Genomic DNA, 27,022 nt, shown 5'->3' with positions numbered 1-27,022 from the left:
AGAATAACCTTTGTCACAGCCTATCATTTATGTATTCTCTATGGGGAGGGGAGAAGTAAGTCGCAGCCAGACTGTTCTTGTGCCAGCTTATAGAGGTTAGAACACAGCATGGCTGACCCTTCTCTTCACCAACATCATCTGTCTTCAGACAGTCAGGAGGCCCCCATACACCTTAAGCCAGGGGTGTCAAACTTGCAAACTTTCAGCTGTTGCAAAACTGCAATTCCCATCATGCCTGTACAGCCAAAGCTATAGATGTCCAGGCATTATGGGAATTGTGGTTTGACTCCTGTGCCTTATGCTGCGTTTACACGTAACGATTATTGGCCCGATCGTACGATTAGCGATGTCGGATTTAAGATTTTTTTTTTTTTAACGATCAGCGTTTAGACGGTACGATATATCGTACGAAAATTCGCACTGCGATCGTTTTGCGATCGTTTAAGCCTATCTCACACATTGGTTAAATCGGCGAACGACTGTTCACACGGAACGATTTGCGAATTTTTTGCGTACGATGAACGACTATTTGCTGACCTGATGAAAGATCACGATGTACGATTTATCGTGCGTCGTTCGATCGTTCGCTGCGTTTACACGTACGATTATCGTTCCAATTCGACCGTTATCGCGCAAATTCGCACGATAATCGTTACGTGTAAACGCAGCATTAGACAATCTGTTGAACAGATGAAGGCTGCAAGTTTGACTAAACTAGGTATATAGGCACCTTTTAGTCTTTAGTTACTCTATATCAAAGCACATCTGTGGTATACACCTTGAAAACCTTCCAGCCTGTGGCTTGTTTGGATGGTCTTTTGACACATCTTACGTCAGTGTTGCCCAACTAGTACCTCTCCAGATGTTGCTAAAATACAACTACCATCATGCCTTCAGCTGATGAGCATTGTAGTTTTGCATCAGCTGGAGAGCCTGGGGAGCAGTGCTTTACAGGGACCTCAGGTAAAAAAACCTATACCATGGTGTATATGTTATTGTTTTCATTGTAAAATGGGAGACTGTGTCATACTGTTGTGAATGTTTGGCTTAACATGGACATTTTTTTAGTATTCACTATGTGTTAGTGACATGTAGCATCCTTTTTTTTTTTTTTTTTTTTTTTTTTTTATATATATAAGTACAGGGAGACTTTACTGACAACACATGATGAATAATTTGACACAAAAAAAATTCTGTGTCATCTGACACACGTCATAGTTATTTATCAGAGCTGTCACCCCGGGATTGTATTGCAACGTCTGGTTGGTGTCATAAAGGGGTTAAAGGGGTTATCCAGCGAAAAATCTTTTTTTTTTTCAACTTAACTGCTGTCTTAAAATTATATAGATTTTGTAATTTACTTCTATTTAAAAATCTCAAGTCTTCCCATACTTATCCGCTGCTGTATGTCCTGCAGGAAATGGTGTTTTCTTTTTAGTCACAGTGCTCTCTGCTGACATCTCTGGCCGAGACAGGAACTGTGCAGAGCAGCAGCAAATCCCCATAGAAAACCTCTCCTGCTCTGGACAGTTCCTGACATGGACAGAGGTGGCATCAGAGAGCACTGTGTCAGACTTAAAAGAAATAGACCACTTTTTGCAGGACATACAGCAGCTGATAAGCATGGGAAGACTTGAGATTTGTAAATAGAAGTAAATTTCAAATCTGGATAACCCCTTTAACGAAAAAGGATGCAGTCTATGTGCACTCTGAAGTAGTCTACCTAATACTTGTAGACGCCCACCATTTAGCATTGGGATAGTCCCAGTAGTGGGAAGGTCCACCTTGGCTGCAGGTCTATGACCAGGCCTCGTTGTAGGAGCCTATGCTTAGGACTGGCTGAAGCATCAGGCTCTCTGTTCTGGGGAATACTTGTTCTTGGCAGTATGAGACTAGTTGTGCAAGGTCACAGAGTTGCTGGCACATTACAGAGCTGGATTATGTTGTGTTTTTCTTCCTGCTTTATAATCTGCCATTAATTAGTTTTTCTCAAAGCACCAGCACTAAAAGGGCTCTTCAGGGTTCTAGGAAGTTTCTTCTAAATGCTAATGTTTCCAGAATATAGACCTACCCTCCCAACATAATGGCTTTTGAAATGCATAAAAGCATAGTTCAGAATGGGGAAGCATCCTACTAAATTAATCATGGGCCTGCCCGGAAGTAATGGCTTATTGTTGGACCAGCGGCAATGAGCTAATCTCCAGCAGAAGGGTTATCCGGATGGGACAACCCCTCTAATGCAGGCACAGGTAAGCGGAGCTATTCAAGGTAGTGTCTTTCCATTAGGAAAAGAACTTGCTCTGCAGTGCCACCTACTGCTGGTAGCCTTCCTTCTTATCAGTGATTGGCCCTCATTGGGGTTCCCTCTGAGAAAAAAAAAAAGGTTTTCATTAAATTGGTACTAGAAAGTAATATAGATTTGAAAACTACTTTTATTTAAAAATCTCAAGTCTTCCAGTACTTATTAGCTGATGTATGTCCTGCAGGTGTATTCTTTCCAGTCTGACACAGGGCTCTCTGCTGCCACCTCTGTTAGTGACAGGAACTGTCCAGAGCAGCTGCAAATTCCTATAGGAAACCTAATAGAAGACTGGAGATTTTTAAAGTGATATTGCTACACCCCCTTTCTCTTTGTGCGTTTCTCCACACCATCCACAAGCTTAGATGCGGCACATTCAATATATTCCGGTATAACATGTGTCTGTGTGGTCTTTCTGCTCTAAAATTGCTTCATTTCACTGATGGACAGTGACATCTAGGTGGGGCTTCACAGTAGTTGGGCCATCTCTCCTATATGGACTGTGGCTGTTAGGCCCCCACTGTCCATTAATAAATTGAAGCGATATTAAAGCAGAGAGAAGACACAGACAAGTTTCTGTCACCAGTTGATTTAAACTCATTTATTTTTTCTAGAGTACTGCTTTAAAGTGACTATGTACCCACAATCTGTCCCCCCAAACCACTTGTACCTTCGATAGCTGCTTTTAATCCAAGATCTGTTCTGGGGTCCATTCGGCAGGTGATGCAGTTATTGTGCTAAAAAACAACTTTTAGACTTGCAGCCCTGTCTCAAATTGGCCTGGCCTTGAGTACCCATGCCCTAGGATTGCGACACCCCTCTGTCCCCTTCCCCATCATTAGGAAAGCCCCTGGAACCTTTTCTCCTATTAATCACCTGTGTGAACACTGCACACGAGCTGGATCTTTAAGGCACCTGTGCAGTGTTCTGACAGGTTATAGATAGGAAAAATGGCGAAGAGGACGGATGGGCGTCGCAATCCTAGGGCATGGGTACTCTAGGCCACGCCAATTTGACACAGGGCTGCAAGTTTAGAAGTTTTAAAGGAACTCTGTTCCTCTGTGCAAAGCACACCTAAGCTAGAGACGAGAGTGGTGCTGTCTCTGGAAGAAAGTGTTATTGTAGCACTGGACAACCCCTTTAATGGAGGTTCCCCATCCACTTCCTGGGGAACATGGTTACGTTTTATTACCCTGATGACTGAAATGAAGACTTTGCTTGATAGGAGTCATTTTCTGTATGATCTCTGTGTGTAAGACGTTTGCTTATTCATCCTGTGGCCGCCCTTATTACAGATGCTGTACGTAAGATAAAGGTATCGGGCACCTCTGTGTCTACTTACTCAGAACACACAGCAGATGTATTTGACCGAGTGCTGGATGATTGTGCCTGATGATGGTGTTGAGCATCATCTCCAATCTTAGGTCTTATAGCTGGGTTACTGTAGGAGTCACAAATTGGAGATTTCATAGGAAAGCTGTTATCCTGCAGACATCGTAGTAACATTGCACCCACTAGCACCGCTCCGGCTGTGATTTTTGGCTATGGTACGTGGTAACCCTACCCAGTGCCAGATAGGATTTTACTATTGTTAACCTGTACAAAAAAAAATAAAAAATTGTTTTTATGTGAAGAGTTAAAAGAAATATATTTTTTCATCATCCTAACTTCTGACCTGGTCATTCTCTTTACCAAGTAGGGGGTGGGGGAGTATGGGATGTTGAGAGGAAGCAGCCCAGGATAGAGACTTGCTTCTGGGTCACGCTGGAAGTTGTCTGAGTTCAACTCTGGGCCGCTTCCTCCAATGTCCGTGTACTGTGTGCAGGAAGCCATTGCTGGGGTGGGAGGGGACATTGAATTAGGACATTGGGGCAAAGTGCTGTTCACGTGCAGTCTGTGTTTGCCAAATTAAGCCTAACACTACTATAGGCTTTATTGGTACTCCAGAGAGAGAAATAGTTTTCAACGCAAAAGTCATACAAATTTGTAAATGACTTCTTTTTAAAAATCAAGTATTCCAATACTTATCAGCTGCTGTATATCATGCAGGCAGTGTTTTTTTCTTTCCAGTCTGACAAAGTGCTCTCTGCTGCCAGACGTGATTTACAAATCTATATAATTTTCAATTGCCTTGAATGCGTTGTCTGCTTTACAATATACTATGAGCTTAGTCTATTATTGTTTTATATCTGTGGATGGGGGTGCACTAGTGACTAGACATAACTTCAATCTTCTAGGGAATTGCTGATTTCTCTTTACTCCTCTGTAATATAGAACATGGGCCTCATTCATCAAAGTTCTCTTACATAAAAAAAATTGACCTAGTTAGTTACCAGTAGCAGCCAGTAACAGCGCAGCATTAATTTTTCCAGAGCTGAACTCTGGCTATTGGCCACATGGAGAGACTTGATAATTTTCCTTTTTTTGTGTCTTTTGTTATGCTGCAAATGAAAGTTCTGATTTTCTTTGCTTATTAAGAATCTGTTGCATCATAGAAAAAGACAGCTTCCATGGATCTGCCACATGATGGACACCACCAGCGCCCAGCACACCCCACAACTTATCATATGCTTCTTAATGGTGTTTTACTGGAAATAATAGCACTGCTTGCTGTCCCCCAGCCCCCCTGCTCCCCGCTAAATATGAAGAGATCTATAACACATGCTGAAACAGATGTGAACAGAGCAGAGGTCTTATGTATTGGGTTGTGTTGTATGCCCAAAATATTTCATATAAGGAACTATCACTATGTGACATGATCTTATGACTGGATTGGCAGTATTGCTTTAGTAATATATTAAAATGTATGTTTTGGGTTTTTTTAACAGGGGGAAAAGAATAATGGCTTTGATATCCTATACCATAACATGAAACATGGGCAGATATCGACAAAGGAGCTGTCTGAGTTCATACGGGAGAGGTATGAGATTCTAAAACGCGCTCTTCACTGACCACTTACAAACAGTATGTATTGTGTATGGTGGCCTCTCAGTTATATATCAGAGATGGATGGGGCATATTGGATTGCAACCAACAATTTTTTTTTTCTCTGACAGCCAGCACACCCCTACTGATAAGTTGTTTGCCAGGCCGGCTGTGAATGCTTGTACAGAGAACAGATCAAGAAGCACACAGTGCCATACATTTTATAGTGGCTGTGCTGGGTTACTGCACTCATTTTCTTCAGTGTGAAATGTCACTCTGTATAACATGTCATTATCAAACAGGATTGGTGTGGACCGAGTGTGTGAATATTTCTGTGTTTTCAGTCTTTTCAACAAATTTTCAAGCCTTGAAAACCATATAATCTGTACCTGTCCTTTTAAAAACTTGTCAAAAGTTTTATTTGGTGCGCTTCTGAGTGTTCAGACCCGTACCGATCAGGAGAACCAGCGGGGAGAGGACCGTGCTGCAGAGCCTCCCCTCCCGACTCCGTGTAAGGAAAATGAGTCAGGCTCCCTAGCCCAACTTTTTTTTTCTAAGGGTCCATTTACACAGAAAGATTATCTGACAGATTATCTGCCAAAGATTTGAAGCCAAAGCCAGGAACAGACCATAAACAGAGATCAGGTCATAAAGGAAAGCCTGAGATTTCTCCTCTTTTCAGATCCATTTCTGGCTTTGGCTTCAAATCTTTGGCAGATAATATGTCAGATAATCTTTCTGTGTAAATGGACACAGAGTGGGAGTGGACCATGCTACAGCGTGTCCTCTCCCTCTCGTTCTCCTGATCGCTACCAGTCTGAACAAACCTTTTGACATCTATGACCTATCTGGCCTGTCTGTTTTTGCAAATACGTACATTGCCCAAGAGATAACAGTTCCAGAACATCTTAATGGGAATCTAGAAGTGAATAACCAACTGGGTGTTACCAATTGCGGGGAGTGTCTGGTATTTTCAGCTCTGGTTGGATAGTGTCACAGTGTAGAGACACATCTACAATTGGTAACACCCAGTTGGTTTTCTTCACATTAAGGGCCAGTTCACACTGAGCAAAAACGGGTGCCAATGCTTCCTCCCCTCTCGGCTTAAAGAATTGACATATTCAGACACTGAGCACGGCAGAGAGCTCTGACGCGGAATTCCGACGTTTTTTTCTCAATGTGAACTGGCGCTAATACCCTTAGTAAAAGCTGAGCTCACCGGTGGGTTTTGATGGATTCCTAGGAACTGATTCAGCTGACTTCTCCCTGTGAAGGATAAACTGTATGTATCATTACTGGGCAATTGACATGTATTGATATTCACAAGCCATTGCAGAGATGGGTCACATTTGTTTGCTAGATGCCCATAGTTCAGAGAAGACGTGCTTCAGTAACACACAGGGGATTTCCGAAGGACTGCAGAGCGGAAGAAGAGGGGTGCAGACCACATATGTGCAGGGCATTGTGCATTGTGTTGTATGGGCGTCAGTATGGAAGAAATGCCTCTGGATCCAGTACTAAAAGCTGAGGGGGTACTCTAATACCTTAATGGTAAATTCTAATGGAAAAGGCCCCAGTGAGCATTTTTGCCCAGTAAGGACATCATTGTTGTTGATTTGAAAACACAGATGGCCATCAGTCACTGATGTATGGAGTGACACAGTGTCAGTCTCTTCTTATTCCTCCTCGTAACTGGAAACAGCCCTGGCTTTGTCATTCCAGCTGTGTCCTATTTCTTTTTCTATTATTTCATCTAAATTGTTGGCAATAAACAATGGTTTTGACAGTCGCCAACACTTGTAATATTTAACTCCTCTCACGTTACTCACACACAGTTATCCATTGTTTCAACCAACGTACACATCCTTATATACGTGTGTATGGTTGTGTGTTCTGTACTTAGAGGTTTAATTGGAGACACATGTACAAAGGCGCAAAGAATGAACCCTATTTATTAGCAGTAATGGGTCAGGATGCAAAACTGAAGATGTCCTGGTGTATAGATCTGATGGATGTCACTCTATAAGTGTACATTGGCATTGACTCCCATATGCTTAAAAAAAGTGTATTGTGGGGGTATGTGTTTTAGTGTTTGATACGTTAGTATGAAATAGCAGTATTCTATACAGCAGAACAGAAGATATATGTATGTATGCACTTGTGAATGCTTTTGGCCTTTGTTAGATCTGTGGGGGCATGTGCTACGTTTAAAGTATGCAGCAAGTAGTCACTGTACCTCCCACGTATCTGGACCATGTGCATCTATATATTACATGGACAGTTCCTTTCTCCTTAGCACTACCCCATGGGACATAAAGGATTCCATGATAACCTCTCAAATCAGTGTCATTCAGAGGGTTCTACTTAGCCAATCATAGCCACCATTTGTAGCTGGTAGATGAAGGCATGAAGCACGGTCCCCAAAATATGGTGTCTTTGTAAATCTGATAACCACTTACATTTTTTTTGTCTTTTTGTATAGATCAGCAATAGAAGAGGCGTACTCCCGATCAATGACAAAACTTGCTAAGTCCACCAGTAACTGTACACAACTAGGGTATGTTCATTTTATGTTGTGCCCCCCCCCCACACACACACACCCCTTTTAATTTACAAAAGGCTAAGATGTAAGTGTATCATTTGTGTCTTAGGACATTTGGACCAGTTTGGGATGTCTTCAAAACATCAACAGAAAAGCTTGCCACCTGCCATCTAGAACTTGTCAAAAAATTGCAAGACCTAATTAAAGACCTTCAGAAGTATGGGGAGGAACAGCTGAAAGCACATAAGAAGGTCTGCGTTGTGTAAGAGTGCGTTGGTTTATAGACTGCTATTAAGAATTATAGGATGCTTAATACAGTCCCTTTTTTCCATTTGTTTATATCTGGCAGACAAAGGAGGAAGTATCTGGAACCTTGGAGGCCGTACAGAACATCCAGAGTATTACACAATCACTGCAGAAAGCCAAGGAACTTTACAACATCAAGTGTGTGGAGCATGAACGGCTGAAGAAGGAAGGAGCAGCTCAGAAAGAGATAGAGAAGGTATTGTCTCCAGGTAGTGATGCAGATAGGTCTGGAAATAATATGATGAAATCTCTTCTGTATGTGGATGCTACACTGACAACATGGAACCCATTGGCCAGTCATGGGATGGAAGCTCCCTTGATGCTTCGTGATTGCCAAACAGCCTGGCTGTCCATTTGTCATGGTTATAAAGAAGGTGGAATCTTACCAGAGACTTATGGAAGCTAATAAGATGCACTTACAACATCCAAGAGATTCCATGTTCAAATGGACAATAACATCCTAAATAGTTGAGGTGCAACTGCTGGGTCCCCCACCACTCCAGAGAAAGAGGGAAAATTGTACTCAGGAATGAGGAGCACACACTGGGCATGTGCAGAGAGTTCTCTGTTCACTCTCTGTGGGGCTCCCAAGAATTGCTGTGCACTGATCTTTGCAATGCTTGGAAGCCCTAATAGAGAACAAATGGAGCACAGGCTCTGCATGTGCTGTGCACTCTCCTCATTCCAGTTGCAATGCTCCTTCATTCTCCAGAGCAGTGGGGCCCTGGTGGTCGGACCTCTAATATCATGTGAGTAGGTGGTAAGATCATGCTCTAATATCTAAGCCATTACCAGACACCTACTTTACATCTAGGGAAATCTGGTCAAGTTTTGAAATTCCACATGCCCCATCCTTCCTTCCCTGACATCTCCATAACACATAAGATGGTCATCAAGTCCCATGGGTTTGGTTGACTTTTCTGTTATGTGTATAGGGGTTTTAATTGTGTTTCTTGATGATAACCAGTATGCTGCCTTTTGAAAATGTGACAGGGGTTGTCTCAAAACTTTCTCCAGACACCTTAAAGGGATGGTCTCATCATTACTCCATGTTAACAAGCACCAAGCAGGATCCAGCATTTCTTATGCTGTACATGTACATTGTTTATATAACCAGTCAGTGTGAACACTGAGCATTTCTAGGACCACAGTACATATTTTGTATGTGTCACTATGTATGTGAGAAATGGGTCGACCCAGCTGATGTAAGTCTTGTATTTCTGTCCCCACCCATGTTGAAACAATAAAGATGTGGTTTTGTAGTCACGCCCTACTCCAGCATGTCTGCCCATTGTGTAAGGAATTTGTTTTTACTAGAGGTGCGCTAATAAAGTAGTTATGTTTTTATTTACCTAATATGTCTGATAATGCTTTATATTGTATGTCGTTCAGGGTCTGGGGAAAGCTGGATAACATCCCCTGTGGGCACTGTAATGGTTGACATGCACAAAGTGTAACAGATAAATAAGATGTTAGGGGGTTATCTGTATTTTTAGGTTTTTGTGTATTTTGTACTGAAATTCAGTAAAGAACACTGAATAGACTTGTGTATAATATTATAACAATTGTTTTATAGTTTTGTATTTGTTTTATTGTAGGCTGCAATAAAAGCCAAAAAGGCGACAGAAAGCTATAAGACCTGCGTAGAGAAATATGCTGCTGTAAAATCTGACTTTGAACAGAAGATGGCGGAGACTGCTCAGGTGAGAGCATGTGACACTGGAAACATACGTCCGAGCAGTGGATATAGGGAAGCATTACTGTTTGTCTTCAGGAGTAAAACTCATATTTGTTTGCAATTATAATGTGTAGACACATGAAACCCAACCATTTCCCTCCAGCGCAATATCCGCTCACATATCCGCGTTCTTCTGATATTCATCTTCACTACAAAGTTGTCTCTCATGACATTAAAGCAGTCTGTTAAAACAGACTTCAGTCTTTTCAACAAGTTTATCAAAATTAAACTTTGCATTTTATGCTCCCCCCCCCCCCTCCGTTTTTGCACTTTGCATGTCCCAAGATCACAACAGAGCTGTGTGAAGTCCCTGTTACTTGATACTATGGAGTTGTGCTATGTTGTGGTCTATGCCAACATATTACTAGATCTCTTGATACATTAAGGTCTCATAGGTGTGGTGCTACGGAATGGAGTTCAAAGTTCCCAGCGTCATCATTCATTGTGATGCCGGGAGCTCCTAAACTGTTTAAATGTTCACTATACTGTGCTGTCACCACATGTCAGTACGGTAGCGTGAACATTAACAGGGAATGTGTCATCAGAAAATGCCCTATCATAAAAATAATTTTATGTTGAACATATTTTTTAAAGAATTTTTATTTTTAATTTTCCACAATTTTTTTCTATATTATTAAATAATCCTGATATGTTGTAGTTTTCATTCTAACCACTGGGGTTAAAACTAAGCTGAGACTTCCTTTTATGTCTGTGGTGATTAAAGGTGTTGGTCAGCAAAAATCTTTTTCTTTTAAATCAACTGGTGTCAAAAAGTTATAAAGATTTGTAATTTACTTCTATTTAAAAATCCCAAGTCTTCCCATACTTATTAGCTGCCGTATGTCCTGCAGGAAATGTAGCTTCATTTTCAGTCTGAGATGAGACAGTGCTGTCTGCTGCCATCTCTGGCCGAGACAGGAACACTCCAGAGTAGGAGAGGCTTTCTATAGGAATCCACAAAGAAAACTTATCGTGCTCTGGATCAGTATATAGAAGAGACAATAGCAGCACCCTGTGAAATGACCTCTTTAAAGGTCACAGAGTATGCTCAGTAGTGTTTTAGACTCATCTCAAGGTCCATAAGTCCATGTCCATGAGTCTTGCTGTAAAGCATGTTACCAAATGCTATAAAAAAAACAGCTGAGGTAAGATGGCAGCCCCCATAACAATATGCAAACAGTAAAATAGAAATAGAGACTTCATGCTATCACAGTAAAATAAAATAGGGAATACTAGTATAAACTACACATAGAGTGATCAAAAATTGTGCTACAATCATCATGGTATAAAGTGCAGGTGATAAGTTTACCTAAAGGGGGAGCCTATACATTTAGTAATGTTTTTGTGTTGTGCTTCAGAAATAACTAGTAATCTGTTTTATAAAGGTCTGACGGAGTAGTATATGGTAGTATATGACGCTTACATTGACCCAGTGTTTATTCCTTGAGTATGATGTGATGAAGTCCCTCCTCTCCCTTGATCCCAGCTCTGAAGACTTTCTATCTCTTTACATCTGCTTCCTGGACTCCTTACATTCCTACAGGGAACTTGCTGCAAAACACCAGACTAAACTGACGCCCGACACCACTGTTCATTGTTTAATAGACCTCGGGACATGTTTCCTATACACACAGCAATGATTTACCATTTGATGTTATTTGGGCCCTATAGATGGAGGTGAAGTACTTTTGTTCTATAAGTGTGTTTTTTCTTTGCCCTATATGTTTGTCCAGATCAGATTGTTACTGGTAAGGTATGGCATACTTGGCATTCCTTTTGGCTGCGATGCGGCCATGTCTGGGACCGCAGTTGTAATGAACACAATCTATGTGTGGAAGTTTTCGAAAAATCTTCTATGAATGATGGGTAGGAGTAAATCTGAGGGCTGATCAGGAATAGCCAGCACTTAAAAAGTGTTAGAGGACTAACAGGATACTTTACAATAGGGGTGTCAAAGGGGTAGCCCTCCAGCTGTTTGAAAACTACAATTCCCATCATGCCTGCCTAGCCAAAGCAGCAATGTTGGGAATTGTAGTTTTGCAACTGTTGAAGGACCACTGGGTGTGACACCTGTGCCTTACTACAAAAACATAATGTTCAGCAGTTTATCATTTGCAATGTCTCCTGAAAATTGACTACAGATTTATCCACATTTTCTGTCCGTAATATGTAGTAAGCGGTGGTAGGCTTCACTACTTTGTTGTTTGTATGTCACATCTTGCTGTTGTGTCCTGCATGTTCCCACATTCTCTGTATAATCACCCCTTTAGCATCAACAAGAAAGAATGTTACTCATTAACTGACCGGCGATCTCTTCTTAAGATATCCGGGTAGTTAACTTAATATGCTCCATTATTATAAGCTTCCAAAGTTAATCAGTTCCGCACATCTAAACGCTGGCTTCTGTGCGAGCTGATCCGCTGCTTATGTTTATTGTCATTTACTGCTTTAACCCCTAGCAACTTTGAGGTTGCTTACCAGAATACAGATTGAGCAAATCCCCTTAGAAAACCTTTACTGCTCTGGACATTACAAACTACTGCGGACTGGTCAGACTGATACACACACACACACAAATATATATATATGTATATATATGTGTGTGTGTGTGTATATGGTGTATATATAGTATAGCTGTTATTATAATTATTATTATTTATTTATAAAGCGCACTTAATTCCAGAGCGCTATACAGGCGACAAGGGTAACAAACATTACAAGATCATAACACATTACATGAAGGCAGATGGCAGACTGATACATGGGGAAGAGGACCCTGCCGGCGAGGGCTTACAATCTATAAGCTGTTAGCCAGACCACTGCTTTTAGAGCAGAGTGGTGATCAGAAACCTTAACAATGAGCTGTCACTAATGGGAGGAAAGAAGCTGCATGTCAGATGGAAACAAGTTTGGTAGTTGAATGTATTTGCAAAAATATTCAACTTGACGATCCCTACATGTCTAAAGGCCCTATTCCACGGAAAGATTATCGTCTGATATCGGCCGCATTCAGCCTATAATCGTCCTGTGGAATAGAAGGCAACAATCAGCCGACATGATCGTTGCAGTCGTTTGTATTTCAAACATGTTGAAAAACAAGCGACTGTGATAGCAGTGATCTGCTGCCGTCGCACAGCGGAACAGGAGCGGTGGCAGCAGACCGCCACTATCCTCTATGGGCTGCCTGTACGATCTACCGATCACCCAGGCAGCTCCCCTGCACCTCCCCATGGCCCCTCCTGTACTCACCCACTCGCTGCTGCCGCGTGTAATAGCGGTGGCAGCGAGCGGGGAATGAAGAGCAAACGAGCACTGACAGTGCTTATTTGCTCCTCTGCGTCGGTCTGTGGAATAGGGCATTAACTACAGTGGTTATATTGGACTACAGGCCACAACCTGTGCAGTCAGGTCAATCTGGTCCTGTAGTCATATTCCCTTTGATCTGTCCCCTACTTCTGTCAAATCTACCTGATATACATCTGCAAACCATGAAGGATAAGTGGAAGAATGTATGAGACTGGAAGACACAGACTTTGCTATCTATTACTATTGGAGACACACAGTCTGCATATGGGGCTATAGAAACAAAACAATAGGAAAGACCCCATGAAAGTTTTTCATTTTAGGTGTATTGCTATAAACTAAAACTATGTACCTAGCCTTAAAGGCTATGAGCCTTAAGAATCTGTAATGCCAGTACTAGTATAGTGTAATATTCAATAGCTCTGTCACAGATTAGATGACCTTGTTGTGACAAATATCCTACACTATACTTCAGGTGATGTTACATAACCCCGTATGCAACCATTGTAATGTAGATCAGTGATCTCCATTGTTTTTGTGAAACTACAACTCTCACTATTCCCAAAAGTGCTCTGTGATTGTACAGAAAGAAGTCAGATGGTATTGTCTGTATCTGTAATATACTACAGTGTATGTAAAGGGCTGCCAGTGTCTGTGAAGCTCAGCGTTTTGGATGAGGAGCTACTGGCAGCTCTGACGTGAACAGGTTGTTATGAGTAATCTGTGCCTGGCACACGTTCAGCCATGCCATCTGGCTTAATACAAAACGCCACACCCCTGTGTACGCTTAATTTTCTATGTAAAATGCCAGAAGAGGTCAACTTGTTCTACCACAAGTTTGGACCATTTGCTGTTTAAGTGGCTATAAACTGGTTGTTTCTTTAGTACTGGAAATTCTAGTGTAATAGAAGCAGAACTACATGTCTCCTCCATACCGTAGTGAGTATTCCAGGATGTACTGAGCGACTGCCTGGACACGCGCTGCTGTTTTTTTCCAACAACTAAGACTAAGATTGACTACAAGATGGCAGTCACTGCTGTATCCATGCCTAGTGTGTGTGATGTTGTATGCAAAGAAGCACGTGTATCTCCCTCCCACACATCTGCCCTGAAGGACAGCTTGAGAATGCCAGCATGTGCTCAGAATCAGTGTTCATCCAGAGCAACCTGATTCAGTAACGGAATGCTAGGACTATTGTGCCGTTAAGCTCAATTATTTTTTTTAAATTGTACAGTATAGACCAAAAGTTTGGACACACCTTCTTATTCAAAGCGTTTTATAAGGCAAGAAATTCCACTTATTAAACCTGACAGGGCATACTCCAACAAGAGAATGCCAGGAATGTGCAAATCAGTAATCAAAGCAAAAGGTGGCTTCTTTGAAGAACCTAGAATATAAGACATATTTTCAGTTGTTTCACACTTTTTTGGTCAAACTTTTGGTCTGTACTGTATATAGTGGAGCTTTTGACCCTTACACCTGTGAGTTCTGTCTCTTATAAAAGGCCTGATTGTAAGCTGCTGTGGATTTCCAAGTCAGTCTGCAACAACAAGGGCGATCCCAGACATATTAACCCCTTAACGACATCGGGCGTAAACTTACGCCCTCGCGCCCTGGTACTTGGCGCATCAGGGCGTAAATTTACGCCCGATGTTTCCCCGATCGCTGCGTGTTCACACACAGCGGTCGGGGAAGATGGCCTGCTATAAATCATAGCAGGCCATCTTAGCTTCACGGCACGGGGGGTGGTTAACACCCCCCGTGCTTACGATCGCCGCTATAGGCTGATCAATTCAGATCAGCCAATAGCGGCGATCGGAACCTTTCCGGGTCATCGGCGACCCGATGACCCGGAAAAAAATGGCGGTCGGTGCTGTCCGAGGACGGCACCGACCGCCATTACTGTAAAAAGTAATGGTGATCGCCGTGCCACCGGCCCGATCGCCGTGAACGGCCGGCCGGTACCGGCCGGCCATTCACGGCGATCGGGCCGGTGGCACGGCGATCAGAGTCCCACAATATAGTAAATACCTGCTCTGGACCCCTCAGCTAGGTAGCCGAGGGGTCCAGAGCAGGTATTTGTACATTACTCACCTGTCCCGGGCTCCTGATCGGCGTCTTCCGGGTTCGCGGCATCCTCGTCTTCGTTCGGGTCTTCGGCTTCTTCCGTGACGTCACGTTCGGCTTCTCTCGGCTATTTTCGGCTCCAGCGTCGGCTCTTTCCGTATTTTGCGCTCTGCTGCCCTCTAGCGGCTGATATGTGTAATACACTTATCAGCAGCTACAGGGATGTTCAAATGTAGAAATTTTTTTTTTTTTTTTCAAATTTTTTTTTTTCTATTTTCCGCACCCTATCGCCGCTGAGTGTTGATCAGCATCGCACGAAAGTGCGCTGCTAATCAGCAACTCCTCCTTTTTGGCGTAGGGTGTTTTTTTTCTATATTCTACTGCCACGGTCTGCTTATAAGTGCCGCACATAAGTGCGGCATTTATCAGCAACTCCTTTGTTGGCGTAGGTTTTTTTTTATACTTACTGTAAAAAAACACGTAAAAAACACTACATTACACCACACTACATTGAATAAAGTTTGACACTACACCACTACATACCCCATATACCAATCCCCGTATAAAGATGGCCCCCAGGGTGTTTTCGGCGTCAGAGGGATACGTTACTATTACCTCCGACACCGAAACAGCCAGTGAGGATGAATGGGGGGTCCTTCGTTCCTCCATTCATCCTCATCATCCTCATCCTCCAATGACGTATCTGGGGGTAGCGTAGCGTACGCTGCCCCCCAGACACATCTTTTCCGCCAGTACCGTCCCAATAAGAGATGACGGTATGGTGTGAAATTCTACAAACTCTGTGAGCGTGCCTTAGGGTACACTTACAGATTTCGGGTACGTGCACACTGCGGAATGGCGAAGGATAACCCTTTGTGCATTCCCCAGCTGGCACCCGCCGGCGGACTGATGCAGGCATGTGTCTCCACCCGTGTCATAGAATCCATTCTATGCACGGGCGGATTCCATCGTCCATCCAAAGAATGAACACGTTGGACGGAGAGCGGAATCCGCCCGTGCATAGAATGGAGTCTATGACACGTGTGGAGACGTGCGCCTGCATCAGTCCGCCGGTGGGTGCCAGCTGCAGAATGCACGAAGGGTTATCTGTCGCGATTCCGCAGTGTGCATGTACCCTTAGAGTGTATGTAGGAAGGGACACCCGAATCCAGCCCCCAGATGCCCCCTCCCCCCCATCCTCGGAGTTAGTGGGAAGATCGTCCGGGAACTGATCTTCCCACTGCTGGATAAAGGTCACCACCTGTACGGGGATAACTTTTATACCAGCGCCCCCTCCTCTGGTCTCTCGCTGCCCTGTAGCTTGCGGCACGATCCGAACATATCAGAAGCAGTAATAGCGCCCTAATATTTAGCAGCCATGGAGCGGACCCAGCGCTTCTGGATATGAAGGACCCCGTATCGCACCAGGGCAACATTTTCCAGGTGACGTCCCCCACACAGGAGAACAGGAGACCCCAGAAGAAGTGCAGAGTGTGGCGTAACAGGGGGATCAGGAAGGACAACATTTTCCAGTGTGACGCCTGTCCTGATCCCCCCGGCCTCTGCATACTGGATCGCTTCAAGGCGCACCACACGTCATTGGGGTTCTACATTATCTAAATTCTGTCCCTTATTCCTATTTCAGGGGTCACGTTGATCCAGGGATTATTCTGATCGCCATTATGGAGTCAGGAAGGAATTTTTCCCCTGTGATGAGGCTACTGTCGTCTGCCTTAAGAGGGTTTTTTGCCTTCCTCTGGATCAACACAGGTTGAATTTGATGGACACCTGTCATTTCCAACCTTATAAACTAATAATTGGCCTAATACCCCCAAATAAATTAGAATTGTCCCTTTTCCCCAGCTAAGTAGGTATGGCCGCCATTTCCATTAGAGGATGCCATGTCGCAATTACAAAGCCTCTGTGCGGCCAGGACAGTAGAAACCCCCCACAAGTGACCCCATTCTGGAAACTACACCCCATAAGGAATCTAAGAAGGGGGGCAGCGGGGATATGGCCCCCTGGTGACGGCCACATTTGGGACGTGAAAATGAAAAAAATTGTATTTTTTATTTTCTCGGCACATGTTCTACGTAAGTGCCCGTCACCAGTGGGGTCCATATGCTCACTGCACCCCTTGTTAGATTCCTTATGGGGTGTAGTTTCCAGAATGGGGTCACTTGTCGGGGGTTTCTACTGTCCTGGCAGCACAGGAGCTTTGTAATTTCGACATGGCCTCCATCCTCCATTCCAGCCTCTAAATGGCGCTCTGTCCCTTTGGTGACTTGCCCTGTGCCCATATGGCACATTATGTCCACATGTGGGGTATTTTCGTACTCAGGGGACACTACCCTACACGTTTTGTGTTCATTTTCTTTTTTAACCCCTTGTGGAAATGGAAAAAAATCAAGGCTAGACCAACATTTAGTGTAATTTTTGTAAAATTTTTACTCTAAATCATTAATCTTGTCATGTTTTTTCATTTTCACAAGGGGTTAAAAGATAAAAAAAAACATTTAATGTGTAGAGCAATTTCCCCTGAGTACGGAAATACCCCACATATGGACATAAAGCGCCATGCGGGTGCAGGGTAAGCCTCCGAAGGGAAGAAGCGCCATTTCGTTTTTGAAGGCTGGATTTGGATGGAATGGATTTCGAGGGGCCATGTTGCATTCAAAAGGCCCCTGTGTTGCCAAGACAGTTGAAACCCCCCACAAGTGACCCCATTATGGAAACTGCACCCCTCAAGGAATGTAACAAGGGGTGTAGTGAGCATATGGACCCCACTGGTGACGGACACAAATGTGGAACAATGTGGCGTGAAAATGAAATATTACATTTTTTACACTATAATGTTGGTTTAGCCTTGAATATATCATTTTCACAAGGGGTTAAAAGAGGAGAAAAAAAACAAAATGTGTAGCGCAATTTCCCCCGAGTCCGTAAATACCCCACATGTGGACATAAAGCGCCATGCGGGTGCAGGGTAAGCCTCCGAAGGGAAGGAGCACCATTTCGTTTTTGAAGGCTGGATTTGGATGGAATGGATTTCGAGGGGCCATGTTGCATTCAAAAGGCCTCTGTGTTGCCAAGACAGTTGAAACCCCCCACAAGTGACCCCATTATGGAAACTACACCCCTCAGGGAATGTAACAAGGGGTGTAGTGAGCATATGGACCCCACTGGTGACGGGCACAAATGTGGAACAATGTGGCGTGAAAATGAAATATTACATTTTTTACACTATAATGTTGGTTTAGCCTTGAATTTATCATTTTCACAAGGGGTTAAAAGAGAAAAAAAACACACAATATGTGTAGAGCAATTTCCCCCGAGTCCGTAAATACCCCACATGTGGACATAAAGCGCCATGTGGGCGCAGGGCAAGCCTCCGAAGGGAAGGAGCGCCATTTGGATTTTGGAGGTTGGATTTGGCTAGAATGGATGATGAACGCCATGTCGCATTTACAGAGCCCTCCTGCTGCCAAAACACTGGAAACCCCCCACAAGTGACCCCATTCTGGAAACTGCACCCCTCAAGGAATCTAACAAGGGGTGCAGTGAGGATATGGACCCCTTGATGACGGGCACATTTGTGCCATGAAAGTGAAAAAATGAAATTTTTCCCTTTCACGTCACATTGTTCCACATTTGTGCCCGTCACCAGTGGGGTCCATATGCTCACTGCACCCCTTGTTAGATTCCTTGAGGGGTGTAGTTTCCAGAATGGAATCACTTGTGGGGGGTTTCCAGTGTTTTGGCAGCACGAGGGCTCTGTAAATGCGACATGGCCCTTGAAATCCTTTTCAGTGAAATTCAGCTTCCAAAAGCCAATTGGCGCTCCTTCCCTTTGGAGGCTTGTCCTGCGCCCCCTTGGCACTCTATCGCCACATGTGGGGTATTTCTGTACTCGGGAGAAACTGCGCTACACATTTTTTGTCTTTTTTTGCCTCTTATCCCTTTAAGAAAATGAAAAATTGAAGGCTAGAACAACGTTTTAGTGTAAAAAATAAATTTTTCTTTTTTCACGCCATATTGTTCGGAAAATCTGTGAAGCACCTGTGGGGTCCAGATGCTCACCGCACCCCTTGTTACATTCCTTGAGGGGTGTAGTTTTCTAAATGGTGTCCCTTTAGGGGTGTTTTTTAGGTTTTGACACCCCAGAGCCTCTGCCAACCTGAAGTGGTACAGTCAAAAATGACCAAATATAACGGAGGCGTTGAAATTCACTAGGCGCTCCCTTATATCTGAGGCTTGTGGTTGCGTCAAATAGCGCAATAGGGCCACATATGGGGTATTTCTATAAACTGCAGAAACGGGGCAATAATTATTGGGGTGCATTTCTCTGGTAATAGGTTTATAATTATGAAAAATATTGGATTACAATAAAATCTCTGCACAGAAAATTAAAATTTTCAAATTCCTTACACACTTGGCTTTTATTTCTGTGACTCCCCTAAAGGGTTAAAACACTTTCTGGATGTGCTTTTGCAGAGTTTGGGGGGTGCAGTTTCTGAAATGGGGTGCTTTGTGGGGCTTTCTAACATACAGGCCCCTCAAATACACTTTAAACCTGAACAGGTCCCTAAAAATATCTGATTTTGAAATTTTACTGAAAATTTGGAAATTTGCTGCTAATGTTTTAAGCTTCCTATCGTCTAAAAAAAATGAAAGATAGTTTAATAAATGCCGCCAACATAAAGTAGACATGTTGCTAATGCTATTTAATATATAATTTATGTGGTATATCCACTTTCTGTATACGCAAAGAAGTTTCAAAGTTGGAAAAATGCATTTTTTCAAATTTTTTCACATTATTTGGGTTTTTTTCATAAAGATTTGTTATGAGTATCGACTCCAATTTACCAGAAATGTAAAGTACAATATGTCACGAGAAAACAATCTCAGAATCAGCCGGATAGGTAAAAGCATCCCGAAGTTATTAATGACTAAAGTGACACTGGTCATATTCATAAAATTTGTCTCTGTCATTAAGGCCATTTCAGGCTCTGTCCTTAAGGGGTTAAGCTGCAGGATGCCGCTCTCGCATTTGCTGAGCTTTGCACACTTGCAGTCTCACCCATCACATGTTTCCTGCAGGCTTTTTCCTGTTCGCTTGGCTTGCATATATATATATATATTTATATTTGGTAGAATTCTCTGCTTATTTTCATAGATGTCACCGTGTTTCCAGCTATACTTAATGCGTCACGTATAATCTGCAGTGTGATTGTCTGATACAGATACAGACGTACTGTACTTGTCTAGGGTGAAACGATCAAGATGATTTAGTGAAGGTGATCCTAAAAGGAAATAGTTGCTTTCAGACATCCCATTTATATAAGTACTGAGCTTTATATTGCATTAAAGGGAACCCATCACCATGAAAATGCTACCTAAGCTATTGGCATCCTGTTATAGAGCAGAAGGAGCTTAACAGATTGATATATAGCTTGGTAAAAAAAAGATTCAGTATAACCAGTAATATATTGACTGAAATCTCTGATGTTTCTGTGCTAAAGAGTCCAGTCCATTGAGTGACATCGCCCACTGGACTCTTTATCACAGAATTAGCAGGGATTTCAATCAACATGTAAAAAGTTATACTGAATCTTTTCCCATAAAGATATATATATACACACACATACATACATACACAGTGGTACCTTGGTTTAAGAGTAACTTGGTTTTAAGAGCGTTTTGGTTTAAAAGTTCACAGTTTTTCAAAATTGTGACTTTGTTTCAGAGCATTGCTTTGGTTTAAGAGCTCCCTGTACTGGGTGGGAGGGTGAGTAGGGGAGGGGCATGGTCTGCATAGCGGGGTCTACAGCACTTTACTCTGACCCAGGAAGTCTCCTTCACCTTCCAAATCATAGCAGATCCACTTCAGGCTGGGGCTTACATCAGGGGACAGGACTGTGGAGGTAATCACTTCATAGCTGTAACCCCTCTGTCCCTGGACAGCGAGGCTGCATGTATGTGCCCACATCTGCCCTGCTCATTCCTTCATGCTCCTTGCAGTCTCTGTCAGCCCTTGTGTTTCCCATCCTCTCCATTACTGTACAGTAACTTATAATATCACATATTCTGCTGTTTCTGAATGTTTGTTTCATGTATCTGTTACATGTTGTTCAGAATAATAAATCATTATTTTTGGGTCGTGGAACCAATTGTATGCATTTCTATGATTTCTTATGGGAAAATTTGCTTTGGTTTAAGAGTGGATTTGGATTACAAGCACAGTCCCGGAACTATTGAGATATATATAGATATAGATATATAGATATAGAGATATATAGATATAGAGATATAGAGATATAGAGATATAGAGATATAGAGATATAGAGATATAGAGATATAGAGATATAGAGATATAGAGATATAGAGATATAGAGATATAGAGATATAGAGATATAGAGATATAGATATCTATATATATAGATATATAGATATCTATATATCTAATATCTCAATCTGTGCTATAACATGATGCTGATTAGATAGTATTGTCTTGGTGACAGGTTCCCTTTAATGTGCAGTGTTCTACTATAGAGCCCTAAGTGCGAGGCAACAGCTGATGTGGAGACTTGCCAAATGTATTATAGGCAGGTTGTAAGGATTGTTTTATTGTTCTGAAAAATCACTTCATACTCCTATACACTGCAGCAAATCTATATGGCCCTTCCTTTTTAGTCATGGAATGAGTACATATGTATCCATCCGCTTTCCTTGAGAAGGCAGTAAATGAGGATAGGAGGCTAGGTTCAATGTGCGTCTGTTGCTAAGGTATCTGTGCCAGTCCCGTATTGTAATATGTATGAGCAATGCAACAAATCTGGTTGCAACTTGTAAAGAATTTGTGATTGATATTGCTCCCCCTAGTGCCTCAAGGCGATAATGCAGTCATTGCAGTTTATGCGGTTTCTTTTAATATGACATCTCCTAGACTGTGTATATGATCTGTTTGAATTCTCCCAGTGATTTATCTGCTCCTTCTCAGTGGTCTAGTTTTTTTTTCTTAGTCTAGTAACTTACAGGCAGGTATATATTCCATATCCCAGCAGGCAGACCCCCAGAGACCAGCAACGGAAAACCTTTTGGAGATGGGAATACCTTCTCAATGTGAATTGCAGGCGAAATTATTTTATATTTATTTATTTTCATTGGAATTTCTCCAGTTTTTTTTCTTTTTTCTTTTTCTTTTACTGTACTGTGTAATTTATGGGGAGCACTGCCACCTAGTGGAGCAATTTACTATTTGTACTGCATGAAGAACGAGTCATAAAGTCTGTTTGTTTTATAGAATTTAGTATGTGAGATTTTAGTCCTCATAATGTTTCCTTCTGATTTTAGAGGTTTGTGTATGTTTGATATTTTTCCACAATACTGATCTTAGGCCCCGTTCCCACTGAGCAAAGCTAGCGGAATTCCGCGACGGAATTGTCCGCCGCAGAATGCCATTAGCCTCCAGCTCATATTGGGAGTCTATGGGAGGCGCGCGCTCCTGCCCTGTCCGCGCTGAAGAATGAACATGTTCATTCTTCAGCGCGTACAGAGCAGCAGCGCGCGCCTCCCATAGACTCCCATTATGAGCGGGAGGCTAACGGCATTCCGTGGCGGACAATTCCGTCGCGGAATTCCGCTAGCTTTGCTCAGTGGGAACGGGGCCTTACATAATAATATTCATTTGTATAGCACCAACAGATTCCACAGTGCTTTAAATATTTACATATTCTCTTCTCATTTTTAACACAGTAAATTTAGTTGAAACTTGAAACAGTCTATGGTAAAATATTTTACTTATTTTAGTTGCTCTGCTCATCTGGCTGGGCTACATAGACATTCAGCATGTGATAGGCACAGTTACATGTTGTATCTTTCTTATGGCATGTGTGGTGTGTGTAGGCCCCACCAAACCATACTGCCATGTGTGTTGCCTGCTCATTTGAATGCGTTAAACTGACCATACTATGTTGCTGTCTTTTATGTTTTCCCTTTTGCTGACAATCCTCATTCATCATTTGTCACACTGTGGAGGAAGCTTAAAAGGGGTATTCTGCTCTTTTTCAACTTTTAACATGTTGCTGCTCTGGCAAAGAACAGAACAAACAGGTTATTCTTACCTCTGTGTGCGCTGTCCTCCTATGGCATCCTGGCTGACTGATCCCGCCTCCACTTACTAATGGGACTTGTCTCGGCAGTGACAACCCTCACAGCCAATCACTGACTAAGGGTGTTATTCCACAAGCCGATGGGGACCCGATAACAACTGTAAACGAGCGATGATCTGTTAGATCAGCGCTCGTTTACTGGGCCTATTACACGTCCCGATTATCGTTTAACAAGGGCTGCATGGACATAGTTACCGATCCTATTACCTTACCTTAATGTACCTTATTACATTACCTATCCAGGCTGCAGGGCTCCTCTTGCGGTCTTTTTCTCTCCCAGTCCCGCGCGCCCCAGCTTTAGAGTGGCCTGTCTCGGCTGACAGGCTGCTCAGCCAATCACTGGCCGCGGCGGTTACATGTAGCTAATACACGTAGCGATGTGCGGTCGGCGCCCGACAATTATATCAACCTATATCAACAATTAGCTGATGATCGTTGTCATCGGCTGATCGTTGTATTTATTACACATGAGGAATAGGCCCCTAAGATAGGACAGTGCCACAGCCAGTGATTGGCTGAGCCGGCTGTCACTGCTGGGAAAAAGAGACCGCTCTAAAATGGAAACAAGATTGCGTCGGAGTGTGGGAAAAGAGAAAATTAAGCGGTTTGTTATGTCCTCTGGCAGGCCAGCATAATAAAGGTTTAAAATGAGGGGAATACCCCTTTAAAAGCTTATACAATTTAGATGAATGTGGTCTTCTTAATGTTATATTGAAGAACTATTTATCCCTATTTACATACTGAGTGGTGGAATGTGTTTTTCAGAAATTTCAGGATATTGAAGAGGCACATCTTGTCCGGGTGAAAGAGATCATTGGCTGCTTCTCCCATTCAGTTAGTGAGGTTCACATTCAGATAGGTCAGGTAAGTTCAATATAATGGTGACTATAATGTGTGCTGATGACAGCAATGGTTAATATATGTGTAGTGAACTAAACATTCACTTCCCTTTCGTGGATGTTAAGTAATACCTTCTTTGCATTGCCAAGTTTAATTAAAAAAAAAAAAAAATTGAAAATATCTGGATTCTGGATTGCAGGAGACGCATTATAAAACAACAAATCTTGCAAACTTCCTCTGTCCATTCTGTCCAAGTGGTGGATTTAAAAAAAAAAAAAAAAAAAAAAGGCTTAAAAAGCCTGAGAACAACTGATGCATTTTTATTATTATTATTATTATTATTATTATTATTATTATTATTATTATTATTATTATTATTATTATCCCCAAACAAATTAAAAAATTACCTGACGTACAGGTAGGGTACTTTATCCCCCACTCATCTCCTGTAAAAAATAATTCTATATAGTTGACTAAGCGATTCTGCATCTAATAAGGAGCAAAGAGCAACAGGAGACCCATATAGTGAATTATTGGCAGCCCATTGGCTCTGATTAGCATTGTTGCCTTGCAGCATTGGAATTATATGGTTATATGATGACTTATGAAAGCATCTGCTTAGAGTTTCTATGATCTCTTCTTTGTGTGGGGTCTAATACAAGGTAAAAGTTTTTCTTTCATCGAGATTTTCTGTAACTCTTTGCTTGGTTTGCTGCTGAGGCTCATTTCCTTTCCACAGCCTCTTCAGTGCTTAGGGGTCAATGCTTGCTGTGCTCCTGCTGCTTTTTCTGGCATTTGTGCTTATAAAGCACCTTGCAAACAGTGCATCAGTAACCACTTCTCCTTCCAAACGCCATCTATAGTAGTGCACTGTATATATCACCAGCCCAGCACAGTACAAGCCTGTTCACTGCTCTTTCACCAACACTCTGTCAAGACATAACAGGAGGAGTATGTGATTGGCTGCAGAAGTCAGGGAAAGGAAGAACCTTCATGTTACTACTGGCATTTTAGCCCTGGTTCCTCCTTCCTGAAATGTACAGAATGACAGTAGCTGTGCTACTATTATCTCCCCTGAAAAGATACAGGTGACAGCAGATAATTAAGAAAATGCTGGATGATCGCTGGAATCATGTGGCCCTAAAAATCATCATTTGTTGGCATTATATCTCTAACTGTAAACAGCGAATGTGCTGCCAATGAAGGCGAACGGCCTCCAAACCATTGAGCAGTTGTTTGTGTGGCAGTGTCGCCAATTATTCATTATAAGTGCTCCTGACAATTGACACGACACAGGACTAGGAGGACATTAAAAACATTACTTGTGAGGTATAACCTTGTACATAAGCCAGAAACACAGAAGGGGAGATCTGCCACATCTTTAGACTGTCTAGTCTACTTTTGCACCATTTATTAGTTGAATATTCCAGAAGTGTAAATTCAGAGATGAGCAAACTTCAAGCTCTGCATTTGATTACCGTGGACTGAAGGAGCTGGATGCAGACCTAAAGTTGTATCCATGTTTTCCTGGACTCCCTAGGGCTTCATCCAACTTGCTCAGCCACCGGTAATCAAATGCAGAGAGCTCAAGCTTAACCCAATCATACTTGAAGTTCTCTCCCTTTACTGTTAATTTACTATCATAAAAAAAACTTGTTTTAATCTGGTTGATCTTGATGTTGTGTAATTCTTATGATTACAACACATGCTCTCTGATGACCCCTGCTGTTAGTGTCAGAACGAGCACGGACAGCAGCAAGAGAACAAAGTGCTAAGGCAGACCGGGAGCCGTACTTGTGATGTTACATGTAACGTCTTCCTGATGGCTGGAGCTAAGCCATGGGACCATGAACCACATGTAAGGGCCTTTTTTTTGCAACAAGTACTGAACCTTGTGGTCAGTGCTCAGTTAATGTCCATAGCTAGTCAAGTGACTGGGCTGCATAAACGTTTGCGGCATTGTTTATACAGCCCATTCAGTGCATTATTATTGGATGCATATCATCTTTTTTCACAGAGCATTGTACGGATGGCAACAACGCATTTAATAGGCAGCACAGAAGATTAAATCTGCTGATGAACCAACATTTGTTCGATTGTTGATTGCTGGTCTGTTTACATGGACCAATTGTCAGCAATTAACAATTTTAAAAACTCTTATTTTCCCAATTATCGGCCCTTGGTATTGGTGGTGGCTCTGACTCCACACATTGCATGGGGTAGATGTAGTACATGCGGTACTACAGGGTCTCACAGCTCTGCTCCAGCCACCGGTATCATCCCCGTAGCTGCAGCAGGACTGTCAGCCTGTATTCTGTAACCTCACATGCTCCTCACAGATATGTCTTTTGGACTTTCCCGCTTCTTCCTTCTGTTGCTTTGCTTGTTTCAACATGACCTGCAGGGGGCAGCAAAAAGAACGTGTTGACAACCTACTACTTTTGATTTTTGTTTCAAGGCTTTCATACAAACTTATATTTTTATTTTTTTGTGCATACTACTTCTATGGTTTGCCAATACAAGTCACATGGCTCTGTGCTTGACTGTAAGCATGAGGCAGAAACTTCTAAACTTTACACTGTTTCCACACTCTTTGATTTGTTTCCAGGTTCATGAAGACTTCATAAATAACATGGAAAACATCACGGTTGATAGTTTACTGGAGAGGTTTGCAGAATCCAAGGGCACGGGGAAAGAAAGACCTGGTGAGTGCAGCTTCCTTGTACCTGTATATACATGAGTGGATAAGTCCTTGCTCGTATATCTGTGTGACAGGTCATGTTGAGCTGGGTGAAATGCTGTGTATCACTGTTGTGGTAATTCTCACGTG

The 27,022-nt window shown here is 42.5% G+C and overlaps 1 protein-coding gene across 1 annotated transcript in view; it reads left to right on the top strand.

Moving 5' to 3' along the window:
- Positions 1–27,022, top strand: part of FCHO2 (FCH and mu domain containing endocytic adaptor 2) — an 81,604-nt gene that overhangs the window by 19,570 nt on the left and 35,012 nt on the right. The window contains exons 2-8 of the mRNA XM_069962819.1: positions 5,128–5,219; positions 7,707–7,781; positions 7,876–8,017; positions 8,116–8,268; positions 9,671–9,775; positions 24,118–24,216; positions 26,801–26,897. Of these exons, the coding sequence (XP_069818920.1) occupies positions 5,128–5,219; positions 7,707–7,781; positions 7,876–8,017; positions 8,116–8,268; positions 9,671–9,775; positions 24,118–24,216; positions 26,801–26,897 (763 nt within the window). The remainder of the gene's footprint in view (positions 1–5,127; positions 5,220–7,706; positions 7,782–7,875; positions 8,018–8,115; positions 8,269–9,670; positions 9,776–24,117; positions 24,217–26,800; positions 26,898–27,022) is intronic.

Source organism: Dendropsophus ebraccatus, chromosome 3 (genome assembly GCF_027789765.1).
Source record: "Dendropsophus ebraccatus isolate aDenEbr1 chromosome 3, aDenEbr1.pat, whole genome shotgun sequence".
Classification (NCBI taxonomy): Eukaryota; Metazoa; Chordata; class Amphibia; order Anura; family Hylidae; genus Dendropsophus; species Dendropsophus ebraccatus.
This window is presented reverse-complemented; position numbering and strand designations above follow the sequence as displayed.